The sequence below is a fragment of the Cucumis sativus genome, chromosome 2 (genome assembly GCF_000004075.3).
Source record: "Cucumis sativus cultivar 9930 chromosome 2, Cucumber_9930_V3, whole genome shotgun sequence".
Taxonomy (NCBI): Eukaryota; Viridiplantae; Streptophyta; class Magnoliopsida; order Cucurbitales; family Cucurbitaceae; genus Cucumis; species Cucumis sativus.
The window spans coordinates 1,332,532-1,347,637 of NC_026656.2; the positions used below are offsets into that span (position 1 = coordinate 1,332,532).

The 15,106-nt window shown below is 32.5% G+C and overlaps 3 protein-coding genes across 3 annotated transcripts; all 3 read left to right on the forward strand.

The window, feature by feature from the left end:
• The first annotated feature begins 1,400 nt into the window (after positions 1-1,400).
• Positions 1,401-4,940, forward strand: LOC101220113 (EIN3-binding F-box protein 1). The gene is made up of 2 exons (XM_004139258.3): positions 1,401-1,793; positions 2,199-4,940. The coding sequence occupies exons 1-2, from the start codon at positions 1,769-1,771 to the stop codon at positions 4,157-4,159; spliced, it is 1,986 nt and encodes a 661-aa protein (XP_004139306.1). The 5' UTR covers positions 1,401-1,768; the 3' UTR covers positions 4,160-4,940.
• Positions 4,941-5,444: 504 nt separating this feature from the next.
• On the forward strand, positions 5,445-6,239 carry LOC101206852 (glutathione gamma-glutamylcysteinyltransferase 2). Its single transcript, XM_004139366.2, has one exon. The coding sequence runs from the start codon at positions 5,725-5,727 to the stop codon at positions 6,169-6,171; it is 447 nt and encodes a 148-aa protein (XP_004139414.1). The 5' UTR covers positions 5,445-5,724; the 3' UTR covers positions 6,172-6,239.
• An 876-nt stretch (positions 6,240-7,115) lies between these two features.
• On the forward strand, positions 7,116-9,094 carry LOC105434540. The gene is made up of 3 exons (XM_011650381.2): positions 7,116-7,657; positions 8,257-8,429; positions 8,649-9,094. The coding sequence occupies exons 1-3, from the start codon at positions 7,172-7,174 to the stop codon at positions 8,800-8,802; spliced, it is 813 nt and encodes a 270-aa protein (XP_011648683.2). The 5' UTR covers positions 7,116-7,171; the 3' UTR covers positions 8,803-9,094.
• The last annotated feature ends 6,012 nt before the right edge of the window (positions 9,095-15,106 follow it).

The following is a 15,106-nucleotide window of genomic DNA, read 5'->3' on the forward strand; positions in this document are numbered from 1 at the left end:
CATTGCTACTACTTCCACTACTGATTATTGCTTTCCAAATAAGGATTCATGTTAGTGTAACATGCATGTATACATGCATATTCATTTTATATTTATATATATTATTATACGTACATAGTCAATAATGTTTTGTAAAGAAAAAAAAAGTTAAAGAAGAATTGCCAATTCAAAATATAAGTCAAAAGAATAAATTAAAGTTGGTATCGTCTCATGATCACCTCTCGTTTAAATAAAATTACAACTTAACCTTCATAAATTATGTGCATCTATTATACAATTACTTTGAAATTAAATAACAGTAAGGAAAAGTTTGTGAAATCTCGTCATATCTCGTTTAATCGCTACAAATTCATTATTATCAAAATAAATAAGAATATTAATTTTTAGGTGAGGACTAATTTAACAACATTCATTGATAACAATGATACAAGGCTAGAAGTAGAATTTTCAATGGTTATAATAATTACAAATAATCACTACAAATTAAGTCAATGAAAAATAAAAATTAGTCCTTCAAATTTTAGATTATTGTCTTATTCCTATCAACAATAAAAAAGAATAATATATATAGGATTTAATTAACATTATCTATTTATGTGTTACTAAAGTCATTGAAATATATTACAATTTAGGATAAAGTCGGTTTGATTTTAATAAAGTTAATTCTTATTAATAAAGCTAATTCTTGTATTTAAATTAGATGCTTGAGATTGAAAATTAGATTAAAGAAAAACTTATGTCTTGATTTCTATATATAATTGTGTTTATGATGATATATATTCTCTTTTAACATTATAGTATATACTAAATAATTGTCTATTATTGCATAAGTTATAATAAAGTGAAGACTAGAGAAAAAAAATTTCATTTTTCATTATTACATGATTTTGAAATAAAACATAATTAATTCAACTAATGTGACACTCAAATTAATATCCATATAGAATAAAATGGCAAAAAGAAGATAGATTTTAAAGACTCCAAACTCTATTTTAAAGATAGATTTTAGATGATCATTTTTTAATTGTTTGCTGTAGGTTTACTACTAATTTTCTTCCTAAATTAAAATAATTTAAACTATTATAATCAAACCATACTGATAACATATAATTCTACAAACCAACATATTGTTAAACGTCTCTGAAAAGAAAGTTGTTTTGCAATTTAGTACGTAGAAGTAAGTTGAATGTAAAAGAGTCAAACAGCTCATCACACAACTTTTTGCTTGGGATTCATCATCATTCATGCACTATTGAACCAAAAGCATTATTATATTGAAAAAAGAGATAGGAAAAAAAGAAAGAAGGAAAGGGGGGGAAGATCCGGTAGTCGGTAATGGGAAAATTGGTTGGACAGTGGCAAAGGGGCAAAGAGCAAGAGGGAGGGGGGGGGTCTGCTTGGAATTTGTGGTTTTATGGAGAGATACATTGCACATTCGCAATCTCACCTCAAATTCATACTCATTATATGAATTTTTTTGTCACCCACTATCACTGAGATTGACATCTTCCACCCTTTTTCTTATTTTTTCCATTAATCAATTCTATATTCCAAATATATATACTCTTTTCATCCCGTTTCTTCTTCCCACTTCACAAATTTCTCTTCTTTCTTCTCTTTTTTCCCCTTTTCTCTATTGGGGTTTTCTGCAAATGCTCTTCTTCTTCTTCTTCTTTCTCATCATTCTCATCTGCGTTTGCTTCAACGTCTTCTTCGTGGGAAGCTTCTCTTTTCTTTTCTTCTCCTTCGTTGCTCTGTTGCTGTCCCCATGCCTGCCCTCGTCAATTACGGTGGTGAGTTCTTTGATCTTTTCTGTTTTGATATTCTTTCATCTGGGTAGGAGTTGAATCGGTTTAATTTGATGGGTTTGGGGGTATATGTTTTGCTTATGACTTTGTTTCTGAGGTTTTGTGATCTGGGTTTGTTTGAGGATGGTTGATTTTTATGGAGAAATATGGTATTGTAGATATCTTAAGCTAGTTTGTTCTTTCATGAGAGTAGTTTGAAGGTTTCTAGTTTATGCATCTTGTTAAATGTCTCTGAATTTGTTAGTTAGGTTTGTAATGGATCTAGTTCTTTGAGAGAGATTGTTCTAAGGATGGAATTTATTTAGTGATGAACCGAAAAGATGGAACTTTTTTGGAGAGAAGAGGTGTGCAATTTTGGCTGATTTGTTGTTGTTGTTATTGGGTTTTCAGGTGATGATGAATATTACCCTGGGGGTTCCTTTTACTCAAGCCCCATGGATTTGGATGCCTTTTTACCAACTTCCTCTCATGTCGATCTGTATTTTCATCCTAGTAAGAGAGCTCGAATCGGTTCGCCGGTTGTGTTTGGAGGAAGAGAATTTGAGCAGGAGTGTACGCCATCCATTGAAGCTCTTCCTGATGAATGTCTCTTTGAGATTTTCAGGCATCTCCACAGTGCTAGAGAGAGGAGCTCTTGTGCCGGTGTCTCCAAACGGTGGCTTATGCTTTTGAGTACTATTCGTAAGGCTGAAATTTGCAAGAGCAGAAGCACATGTATCAGTCAGATGGTTGAATCCTCAAATGTTGAGCAGCAGAAGACTGAATCGGATGAGATTTCGGTAGTGAACTGTGATGAAGATCAAGAGGATGAAAGTAATGGTTTTCTTACAAGATGTTTGGAAGGCAAGAAAGCTACCGATGTCAGACTTGCTGCTATTGCAGTAGGAACTAGTGGACGTGGGGGATTGGGAAAACTTTCAATTCGAGGAAGTAACTCTACTCGTGGAGTTACCAACCTTGGTCTTTCGGCCATTGCCCACGGTTGCCCTTCTCTTCGGATACTTTCTCTGTGGAATGTACCATCAGTTGGGGATGAAGGATTATTCGAAATAGCTAGAGAATGTCATTTGCTAGAGAAGCTTGACCTCTGCCACTGCCCTTCAATCTCAGACAAAGGTTTGATTGCAATTGCGGAACAATGCACTAACTTGACCTCTTTAAGCATTGAATCTTGTCCAAAGATTGGCAATGAGGGTTTGCAAGCAATTGGAAAATTATGTTCTAAACTGCAGACCATATCTATCAGAGATTGCCCTCGTGTCGGGGATCAGGGTGTTTCAAGCCTATTCGCATCATCTTCTTGTGCTATAATGAAAGTAAAGATCCAAGCATTGAACATAACAGATTTCTCTCTCGCTGTGATTGGACATTATGGCCAGGCCATAACACACCTAACCCTTGGTGGTCTTCAGAATGTTAGTGAGAAGGGATTTTGGGTCATGGGCAGTGCTCAGGGCTTGAAGAAATTGACGTTGTTGATGATTGCTTCTTGCCGAGGGATGACCGATGTGAGTCTTGAAGCGATGGGAAAGGGAATTGCAAACCTGAAGCAGATGTGCATTCAGAAATGTTGTTTTGTTTCAGACAATGGATTGATAGCTTTTGCCAAAGCTGCAGGATCGCTTGAGATGTTGCAATTAGAAGAGTGCAACAGAATCACCTTGTTGGGTATTGGCGGTGCCCTCTCGAACCATATTCGGAACTTGAAGTCTCTTACTGTGGTGAAGTGCTTGGGGATCAAGGATATTGCTCAAGAAGTAACATTGCCCTCTCTTTGCACCTCCCTTAGATCCTTATCTATCCAAAACTGCCCTGGCTTTGGCAGTGCCAGTCTTTCAATGGTTGGGAAGTTATGCCCTCAACTTCAACACGTTGAGTTGATCGGCCTTTACGGTATTACAGATGCCTCAATGTTTCCACTTCTGGAGACCTGCGAAGGGCTTGTGAAGGTGAACCTTAGTGGCTGCATAAATTTGACCGATGAAACTGTTTCAACCTTGGTTAGGCTGCACGGAGGAACGATCGAAGTTCTTAATCTTGATGGTTGCAGAAAGATCAGTGATGCAAGTTTGGTAGCCATTGCAGATGCATGCTTGTTACTAAATGAACTAGATGCTTCAAAGTGTGCAATCACTGATGCTGGGCTTGCAGTTCTTTCATCCTCAGAGCAGATAAATTTACAAGTTCTTTCGTTGTCAGGTTGTTCCGAAGTATCAAACAAGAGCTTGCCTTTCTTGGAAAGATTGGGAAAATCACTCGTCGGTTTGAATCTCAAAAACTGCCACTCAATCAGCAGTGGCACAGTTGGGACGATCGTCGAGAACCTGTGGAGGTGTGACATTCTCGTCTAACCATGGATAGTCAACTCTCAGCAATGTAGTTATAAAAATACGAGTAGATATCAACAAGTTCCAAGTTACACTATAGGTACATCAAGATTATATGATCTTTTTCACACAGATAGCAACATTCAGAAAACTCTTCTCCATAAACAGCGGGCTTCCCGGCAGCTTATTCTTTCCGTGGCTTGGTTGTTTTAGGGAACTATGGCCAGTTGCCATTTTTTGCAAGCTTTCTCTGCTTGTTTCACTGTTTTGGGTCTCCTTTGATGGGAGACTTCCTCTTTGATGGCCATGGTTCCCTAAGAAATACAATTACCAAGTCTCAGTTAAGATTTGCCTGTCTTTGTACTCCCACTTGTCTAGCCAATGGTTTTGTCAAGCTGAATGTTCTATAATTAGATGTTTTAGCTTACAGATTCATTACTTCAATGCATCTGCCTCTTAAGCTTTCGATATATATATATATATATACTAAGTCTTTTATCTCTGTTGTGTTTTGTAAAAGTCTTGTTTGGTTTTTCATCCTTCGGTAAAATGTCCTCGTTATCGTTTGGTCGCAGTCTTTCGTGTTTGTTTGCATATGTTATGTTTGATTCCAGTCAATGTTAAGTGTGGATATCTATTGAATCGTGTGCTTCGGCATTGGTATTCTGTTTGTTCGGTGTGCCATTTCAACCTATGTAGAATGGTTGTATTTTTTCCGAAGCCGTTTATCGGTTTAATATGTATACCCTGTATCTTATGTGTTTACTAAATAAATGAGAAGCGATCTTCCTCTTTGTTTCATGAACTTCTGTTTGTTGTTCAGTTGACTTGATTCATTGGTTTTGGTATAGAAAATAGTTTCATATGAAAGGGTAAAATTGTCTTTTCACTAAAAGAAGAAAGTCATATACTTCTCTTTGAATGAACTCTAAAGTCTATTAAAATCATTTAATTTTCTTGTTAATTTGTCACATGAATCATCTAAACAGAAGGCAAAGAATGATGGATTGTTTCAATCAAGTTGTGTATTGCCATCTTTATGACATAATGAAAATGCTTTTATCTTTATTGGCCACTTGGGGACAAGAAAACAAGGTGGTCTAATAATTAAGGGTTGAGGAAATATCTATGAAAAGGCTTAGAAAATACTCACATTCAAAGAACTATAACCCTATTTTGGTAATTGAATTGCCTAAATTTCAAACAAGTTGAATTCATGTCCAATGAATTTATAACATGAATCATATCAAATCTTTCTACAAATGTTATTTTAGAAAATATGGTCGAAAATGGATAGGAGTCAAACTATGCCGAAGTCATGGACGAAACTTCTATAAGCTGTCACACATTCACATATTCACATTCACATTCATAAGAAAGGAAGAAAGAAGTGAAGGTAAAATTAAAGAAAGATAATTTAGACCATTGGTCAATTTCAAAATCTTCCATCCCCCATTTTATTTTTTGCCTTGTTCTTGTCAATTTCCCGTGTAAAAATGAAGGGTTTTTTAGGTTGATTTCTTATTATCAAACCCAACCAGAAACTTACGACCCTTGCGGTATGCTCTTTCTATTGATCCCGGGAAAAGATGGAAAGGCCCGTGGAGATGTTTGATGAGACTATGGTAGACTGTCGTGGACTTTTGCCGAAGATCAAAACTGATGGTATCTCGTTTGGTAAGCTTGGGTATTTAGCTGGCTGCAATGGTGCTAAAGTGGTAGCTTTTAGGACAAACGAAAGCACAGTTGATGATTTTCGTAAGCAAGTTATATCATCATCTTCTTCCGAAGACTCACATGCGATCACTTCCTACCATAGAAGAGTTTTTAAGCAGACTGGAGCTGGCCATATTTCGCCAATTGGGGGTTATCATGCTGGAAAGGACATGGTTCTCATCTTGGATGTTGCACGTTTCAAATATCCTCCTCACTGGGTTCCGCTTACTCTACTGTGGGATGCCATGAACACAATTGCAATAGAACTACCTAGAGGATACATGATCTTGTCAAAGCCTACCAGTGACGGTCTACGATAATATTTTGATCTATATTTCTGTTTTATATATAAATATACCAAAATTAATTTACTTCCATTACTAATTAATTAATTAAGTCCAAGACAACCAGTTTAATGGATGTTCGATACACTGTGATATTAGTTTTCTCTTTAGTTTCTTAAGTAAAAAAATCAACTATTCAACCAGCTAGAAGTGAGAGTATATAAATGAACGGATATTGAGAACATCTCGAGGTCACAAAAGTACGAGAATGTGAAAGTAATGTTAAGAAAGATTTCATTGAATTAAAAGTTAACAACTATAACGAGTATGTGCACTTTTTTTTCGGATAACTTGATCATAGGAACTCGATGGCTTGATCATAGAAGCGTGCACGATTAACTTGGAGCGCAATTTGATCTTGGATGACCTCCTGGACAAAGTATACTGAAATGACTCGTGTTGATATGACTATCCCTTTGAAACATGTATAATATTGACGATGTTAAAAATAAATATAATCATTGTGATTTGAAGTGTCCTTGTGATGTCCCATTGGTACACCGTTCCATTTAAGGTTTAAGACACTTTGAACTTGACCTACTTAACCCTCAACACTCAAAACTAAATATCACAATGTTTCATGAATTATAAACACTATTTAAGTTTTTTTTTTTTGTTATTCATTTTGGACTCATATTTTTTTAAAGAAAAAATTCTTGAAAAATATAAAAATTAACAAAATTGGGAGGGATAAATTGGATGATTGAGTCAAACTAAAATAGTTATAAATGTGAATTGGTAAAAATAATACATCATCAAAGCTATTTTTGGATCTCTTTAGTTTCAAGAAATATGTTCTTATAATTATTTTTAAAAAAATTTAAATATTTCTTTTTCTATATATAGTAAATTAAAACTTTTTTTCTATATATACATAATCAATTTTTTTCTATATATAGTAAATTAAAAACCATTCACAAATCTTCTTAAACTCTTTCTTCTTCTTCCTTTCACTGACAAATCTCCCTCTTCAATTATGCTTCTAAAAAGCCCATCAACTCCAATTCTCAATACATGGAAACCCCATTTCAAAGAATCCTCTCCGGAGACTGTAATCCTCCACCAATTTTGTAAATCACGGCTCCCCACACTCTCTGCTTCTTCGAAATTGTTGCCGGCGCCATGCATGATCGGCGGTCAGGCGATCAAGACGATGCTGAGTAACATTTCAGTGGTGGCGAAGAGGATTCCGAGAATGGCGGTTTTGGATGAGGGATTGTGCTGTGGTGTGGATGACGTAGGGGAGAGTTCCGATTGCGGTGGCGAAATGGTCGGTGGTTTTGTTGATGGTAAAGTCAACCGTGATGGTTGTAATGGCAATGACAATGGCAATGGTGGTTGTTTTGTTTCTTGGGATGGGGATACTGAAGAGGACATGGCGGAAATGCATTTTCAGAGAATGATAAAGACGAACCCCAAGGATTCGTTGTTACTAAGCAATTATGCTCAGTTCTTGAAGGAGGTACGTTGTATGAGAATTGAAATTACTATCTTTTTTTAATTTGATTCAAATTTTTTTAACTTTACGTTTGGAGATGATCATTCATTTTATTTTCTCTATTAGATGGAGATATGGAAATCTTGTTGTCTCAAATAGAAGTTCTTGCAAAATCTTGTTCTGATCCTTTACCATTGTCCATTCCTTTTCTTGGTGTTTGTACGAATCTTGATCTTGATCGCCTGAAATTATGTTATTTAAAAGATCTTGAATCTGCATTTGTTTCTTAGAACTTTTGGGTTAGAATAGGCCGGGTTTGAAATATATACTAGAAGATGAACAAAGTGGATTTTAGGAATCGTTTTGTGTTAAAAAAAAAATACACAACACGCTAGAATTGATGTAATCTTTACGAAAGCAAAGATTTGATTCTTGAAACTTTTCAATTTTTAACAATTTAGTCTTTTGGAGAACTAACAAATCTCAATAGATCTTTCTAAAATTTGAAAGTACAATTGGTTTTTCTATTGAAGTTGCTACAAGAATGTAAAATGCATTGGGCGTAAAGTTTGAACTATCGTTTATTCTCAAGCAATTTGTTGACTTTATCTGCTAATAAACAGGTTCGTGGAGACCTTATAAAAGCTGAAGAGTATTGTGGAAGAGCAATGTTAGCACGAGGCAATAATGGAAGTGTCATATCAATGTATGCCGATTTGATATGGAGTAATTATATGGATGCCTCCCGAGCTGAGAGTTACCATCTTCAAGCTACTAAAACTTCCCCCGATAATAGGTATGAAAAAACTAAATCTAATATAATCACCCAATCGGAGCATATATAGCTTAATAACGTGGATAACGAACACCAATTATCATTTCAGAAGTACGATCAAAACTTTTGATGATCTGCAAGAGAAAGAGAGCTTTCTGTTTAACTCCATCTGCTAATTGGGACATTGTAATTGATTTGTTGGGTTAATCTTGTCTTGTTTGTTTAACTGGTACGGTGCAGTTTTGTTTTTGCTGCTTATGCACGGTTTCTTTGGGAGGTTGAGAAAGAAGTGGACAAGGGAGAAGCTGAAACGGACAGCTTTGGTGGCAACCCATTCTCTCCTCCTCCTTGTTTTGGACCTCAGTCTCATCCGACTCCTCCTCCTGATTCTTAGTTTCTCTCTCAAGTACATTTATATAATGAGTGCAGATTTTCTTAGGAAGTCTTTCTTTATACACAGAAAGCTCTAATGATTTTTTTTCCCCTCACCAATTTGATTCTCAATTTGTGCTTTGTTTGTGTATAGACAATGCAGCAAACAAAGAATCTCAATTTTGCAAAGGATCTTCCTCTCTCGAAGATTAGAAATATGGGTACATCGAGTGGCCGTTAGGGGCCAAATAAATAATAGAATGTCATGGTAGTCACATTTACATAGGATTTAATGTTCAATCAATGATACTTTACATATTGGTGAAGTTGTCTCCCATATTTTCTTAGACGGGGTTAAACATATATCTTTTAATATTTCATAAACGAAACATTCATGCAACATGTGAATCAGGTTGAAGTTTATGCTAAGACATACTTTTTAGTATAAAGATCGGGTTGTTTGTGAATTCGAACATAGTTCAGAGAACTAATTGTCATCAAGTTGATAATTCTTGACACACCATCTTCATTTTGGCTAAGAAGCTAAAGTGGAGGAATTTGCAAAAACTCTTGAGCTTAGGCTCAAGAGATAACCAATCAAAAGCACAATTGTAGAGATATCAACTTGAAAAATGACAAAAATCCTAACTAAATTTGCTAGACAAAATTGCAGAACATTTTCAGTAATTATTATTTTATTGATTTTTCTTTTAAAAAGTTCTATTTTCCGTGGCAATTTATATATATTTTTTAAAAAATAAATAGAAAATATATATTAAAATGTGTTAATTGCCCCAAGAGGTGCATTAATTGTCGAAGACACAATTGGAATTGTTATGGCTTTACTTACAATGGTTGAGGTGTATAATGCATTCAAGGTAAAGAAGGATGATTTACTATTGTGTTCCATTTTTATCTTCATTTCAAGCATTTGGTAAGGTTGCTGTTTCGCTTGCGGGTTAAAGTGGTACTTTCGAGACAAACGAAAGCTCATTGGACAGTTGATGATTTTCGTTAGCAAGTTATATCATGTTTTCTGAAGACTGTCATGAGATCACTTCCTACCGTAGAGGAGTTCCGACTGAACTGAGGGTTATCACTTGACATTGCACGTTTTAAGTATCCTCCTGGGTTCCACTTACCCTACTATGGTATGCCATGAACACAACGGATGATGCAACAAGACTACCTACAAGGTAGGTGATTTTATTAAAGCTAACTAGGAGGAGACCGTCTATTCTTTAGAGTCCAAGTTGTTAGCATGGCTGAAATAATGTTATAAAGAAGTTCCTTTACTTTTGAAAATGTGAAAAGCCTAGAGGAATTACATTTTATAGTATTTAAATTGCCACCTCGTAAGATCAGGATGGAAATGTAAAACTAAAAAGGAACAACTACGAGCGATTGAACTCTTCAAACATATCTCAATCCATGCAATTTCCTATTTAAAACAATCCTGTCTGGAGACTGTAATGCTCCTCACACCTTCTTCGAAATTGTTGCTGGCGCCCAGCATGATCGTTGGTGGTTGTTTTGGTTTTTGGTTCTCTAATGATTTTTTCCCTCATGGCCAATTTGATTCTCAATTTGTGCTTTGTATAGACGATGCAGCAACCAATTTTGCAAACAATCTTACTCTCTTTCTTTACTCTTATGAAGAAGATTAGAAATATGGGTACATCTGAGTGGGCGTTAGGGGCCAAATAAATAATAGAAGGCTTAGAAGGAATGAGTTGATCAATGACACTTTACATTACATAGAAAAAAGAAAAATGAAAGTTGTCTCTCATATTTTTTTTAATAAGGAGGTTAAACACGAACCCTTTGTGTTTCATAAAGGTTCATGTACATATGAGTATCAAGTTGAAGTTCATGCCAAGGCATACTCTTTAACCTTTAGTATAAGAATGAGTTTGTGAATTAGAACATAGTTCAATTGATAATTCAATCAATCTCAATGCTTGTTGGGCTAATTGACACACGCCTTCATTTTGGCCAAGAATCTAAATGGCCGAGAATTTGCACACTTATTGGGCTTAGCTTCAAGATAATGGGCTCAACTTTAAAAAGAAAAAAGAAATATTATAATAAAAAATATTTAGGTAAAGATTTGGTATTTGTAAGACCATTTTACACATGGTTTTAACCTCCACAATTGTAAAGATTTGATTGTGATAGAGGGTTCACATGTTCTTTCAAACTGTGAAGAGATGTATGATTGAGTTTCTATAGAAAGCATATCAGAAAAACAAACTGTGTTTGGATAATATATAACACTGACTTTTTAGCAGCCTTTTTCCCCCAACACACACAAGTATGGGTATATATATATATATATATATTACCCTTTCACACACAAAACACTCACCTAATTATTCTTTTCTAATACACCCCCAAATGGCAAACTGCCAATACCTAGCTACCCATTTCTTTCAAATGTATAAGTGAGAGAGAAATTGAAAGAAAACCCTATTTGAAGAACCAAATAGGGATGGATTTTTCACTAGAACCGGATATGACTTTTCTTTAAATGTCATCATGTGCTTCTTCCTCTATTTATTTACACTTTTTTATAATGAATGTTATATTTAGAATCAATAAGATATCTTAAGCTACCTATTAATCATGTCACTTTCATATATAATATGATTTGAATATATATATATATATATATGATGGTTATTAAGATGGTTTTTTTTAGGAATAAATTATTTCAGTTGAATTTATGCTGTCATGGTAAATGGATTGTACATCATTTCATATTTGACATAGGTTTTCTAAAATTCATCATCCTCTACATAGGTAGAATTTTTTAAAGTTTTTTTATTTAAAAAGTAAAAGTTTGATTAATTATTACCTACAAAAAATATTTTATTGAGAGTTGGTGTATTACGTTTTTAAAAAATATTTTATCTTATCGCAACATTTAATATTAAATTTTTATTTGTTATCATAATAAATTTCAAAAAAATTTAGACTAGTCATAAATTGTCACACCTTAACGATGAAAAGTACAACTAATTAAATTTGAGACTAATTAAAATAATTGATATGTGTCCCAAATTAAAATTGAAAACATAAATTGATCAATTTTGATCATAACAGCTGGATCAAATTATTTATTTTGGTTTAATAAAATATTATTTATTTGAGATAAGTTTAATTGAGCTTGTCCAAAAATAAACTAGTTAAGTCCAAATATTAAATATGGACCCAAATCCATGCAGTTGAACCAGTACTGGTCTGGTCCATGGACTAATAAGACTCAAACCCATTAAATCTATAAATAAAGGAGTTCTCTTCCAAGATCTAGAAGAATCTCTAAGTGGACCAAAAAATTGAAGTATTTCAAAGATTGTCGTTAATTCATATTTTTATAAGATATTTGCTCGTTCTATTTACAAGCTACAATGTGTCAACAATTGCTGTTAACCTTTTTAATTTCTTTGTCTTGAAATTTTCTTTGGCCCTCTTGCTTCTACGTGGACTTTTGTTTCTTTGCTTCTCATAGTTATTAATTTATACTCGGTGATGAGGGGTGTCCACCTAATGGAGATGTCGGGTCTACCTGCTAAACCATAGTATATTTTTTAAGAAAAGTTATTAAATAAAATAACTAATTTTTTTAAAAAAAACTCAAATGACAAATAATATATATAATATACTCTTACGTCATTACACAATTAGGTTCTCTCTAACTAATGATTTTTCATAAGGCACAATTTAATGTCCCTTAGGGATGGATCAATGAAAGGATTCAAACCCAATCACAACCGGTTTATGGTGGACTTGGCTGTTGTTCTCAACTATTTAAGAAATGGAAAGAAGTTTGATAACGTTGGTATTTGGCCGAAAATGGAAAGGAGTTTGATAAGATTGGTAACTTGGTGCAAATGGTGTTAATGTATTTCAAAGCTAGGTTGTATATAAACTAGGTTAGGCCAGACCCGATATGACTTTTCGAAATAGGTATTTTTTACGATTCTAGATCGGATATGATTTTTCCTTAATTACATTAAAAAATTGTATTTCTATCGAATCAATATGATATCTCAAGACACTGATCATCCCACTTAATTTTCATATATAATATGATTCGAATATATATGTATAAGGGTTATCAGGGTGATCTTTTTCTAGAAATTATTTTTATTATATAGTAAATGAATCATAGATAGTTTCGTTTACAACAAGAATTCATTATAAATATTCAATATCAAGAATCCGTTACACATCTAGGTTTTGTGAAAATCCTACATCCATTTTCAATCAATATTTCAAGATATCTTAACAATTTAAAACTAATTTTTATATTGATTTATTATATATCATAGGTTTTAACTCATTTAATAAAATAACAAATTTAGGAAGAACAATAAAGATCCTTTTTATTCTATCTTTCTATAAATAATATATAATGTTTAAAATTTTATCTATCCATCAAATAGACATGGATAGAGAGTGCAGAGGAGAAATGTATAATTTTTTATTTAATTGATATTTATAATCATATAAAGCAGAATATATTTATAATTTATGAGTAATCAACTATTCAACTCTTTAAATTTTTTCCTATTTAAAGGATATATATGAATTAAAATCATTAATTGACTCAAATTTTTTTATTTTTCATTTATAGGCAAAAAAAAAAAAAAAAAAAAATGGAATAGGGAAATACATAGAACATGATGGATGCTCTAAGGGGAGAGATCATGTTTTACAAAAAGAACTTATCCTTTTGTGCTATATAATGCCCACCACTATCTTTCACATCTTGTGGAGCAAAACTAATCATCTATCCTTTTCTATTTTTATGTTGTATAAATATACCACAATTAATTAATGTACTTCAATAACTAATTATTAAGTCCAATACAACTACATATCTTCAATTGTTTTGTTTATCAATGTACGTATCATTTTTAGATCGATGTGTAAAAAAGAGTTATGGATGTGTCATTCCTAGTTGAGATGTTTTGAATACGTACAAGGGTTGGGATGCATCCATCTTTAATTTTATTTAATTTTGTTAAAAGAATATATCTTAACTGGAAGTCAAGTTTTGACTTCTCTTAATCTCATATGTTGTTGAAAAAAGAGGATCTTTTGAGACTAGCACTCAAAGTTTTTAATTTATTTTCTTTATAAAAAACTTCGTCACTAATTAGACAATGTGTTGTAAACATGAATATAGTTAAACTTTATAGTATATATTTAATTCTTCCACCACACATGTAACATGTAACACGGTGTAATTACCTCTAGCCTATAGTTGGTTTTTGGACCATCGTAGTAGACATTTCCTTTCTAGATTATATGGTTTAAATAGTGCTTAATTTAGACAATGAATTTTATTTATTAATCATAGTGTAATATATATATATATATATATATATATATATATATATATATATATATATAATATGCTTTACATCATTACACAACTAAGATGTACATCTCTAATACTATAAAGTAATAGTTTTTCGTGAATCACGATTTAGTGTGTATATATACTAAATTTGATAGTTATATGAGATCAATTAAATTAAGGTCAATTCAAGGTTTGGATTCAATTAATTGTGTTATGATTCCCATTGAATATAGAAATTAAACAACTTGTATTATCTTCTGTTTAAGATGATCATTGTATATATATTAGATTCTCTCATCCCAAACCATTTCTTAAATGATATGAAATCATACCTTAGTATATATAGCTTTGTTCTATATACATATACTTGTCTTCATGATTTGATTTGAAATGTGATTTTGAAAATATCTTTGTCATTTGCTAAAATATCCTAATAAATATATCATTTTATTTACTCTATATTTAATGGAATCGGAATATAATGATAGTTTATTCAATGTATATTAGGCTTATGAATTTTATTTAAATAAATCAATAGAAAGCTAAATCTAACCCACAAAAAAGCGTCTTACTTATGAAATCAATTAAATATTATTTTCTATCATGGTGTATTCTATTAGTTTGTTAAAACGAGCTTAACTCAATATTAATTGACATGATCTATTATTTTAAAAATAATATAATATATTGATAGAAAAGTTTATCACTATTTAATTGATAGAATTTGAAATTTTACTATATTTTATGATTTAATATGCTATATTTGAAAATGTATATTTAATGTAAAATCATTTAATATCGCTTATGATATATCACTTTTACTTTTTACTTTTAAATTTTTAGAAACCTATTGACACCAAATTGAAAGTTCAAACCTATTATATTCTTTTAAAGGTTTAATATTCAAAATAAAAACTGTCGAAGTTCAGTAACTAAACTCATAATTTAACAAATA

Coding starts and splice junctions, on each gene's coding strand:
- LOC105434540 (XM_011650381.2), top strand. CDS start 7,172: ATGCTTCTAAAAAGCCCATCAACTCCAATTCTCAATACATGGAAACCC. Junction 7,658..8,256: donor ATGCTCAGTTCTTGAAGGAG/GTACGTTGTATG, acceptor GCTAATAAACAG/GTTCGTGGAGACCTTATAAA. Junction 8,430..8,648: donor AAAACTTCCCCCGATAATAG/GTATGAAAAAAC, acceptor GGTACGGTGCAG/TTTTGTTTTTGCTGCTTATG.
- LOC101220113 (XM_004139258.3), top strand. CDS start 1,769: ATGCCTGCCCTCGTCAATTACGGTG. Junction 1,794..2,198: donor TGCCCTCGTCAATTACGGTG/GTGAGTTCTTTG, acceptor TTGGGTTTTCAG/GTGATGATGAATATTACCCT.
- LOC101206852 (XM_004139366.2), top strand. CDS start 5,725: ATGGAAAGGCCCGTGGAGATGTTTGATGAGACTATGGTAGACTGTCGT.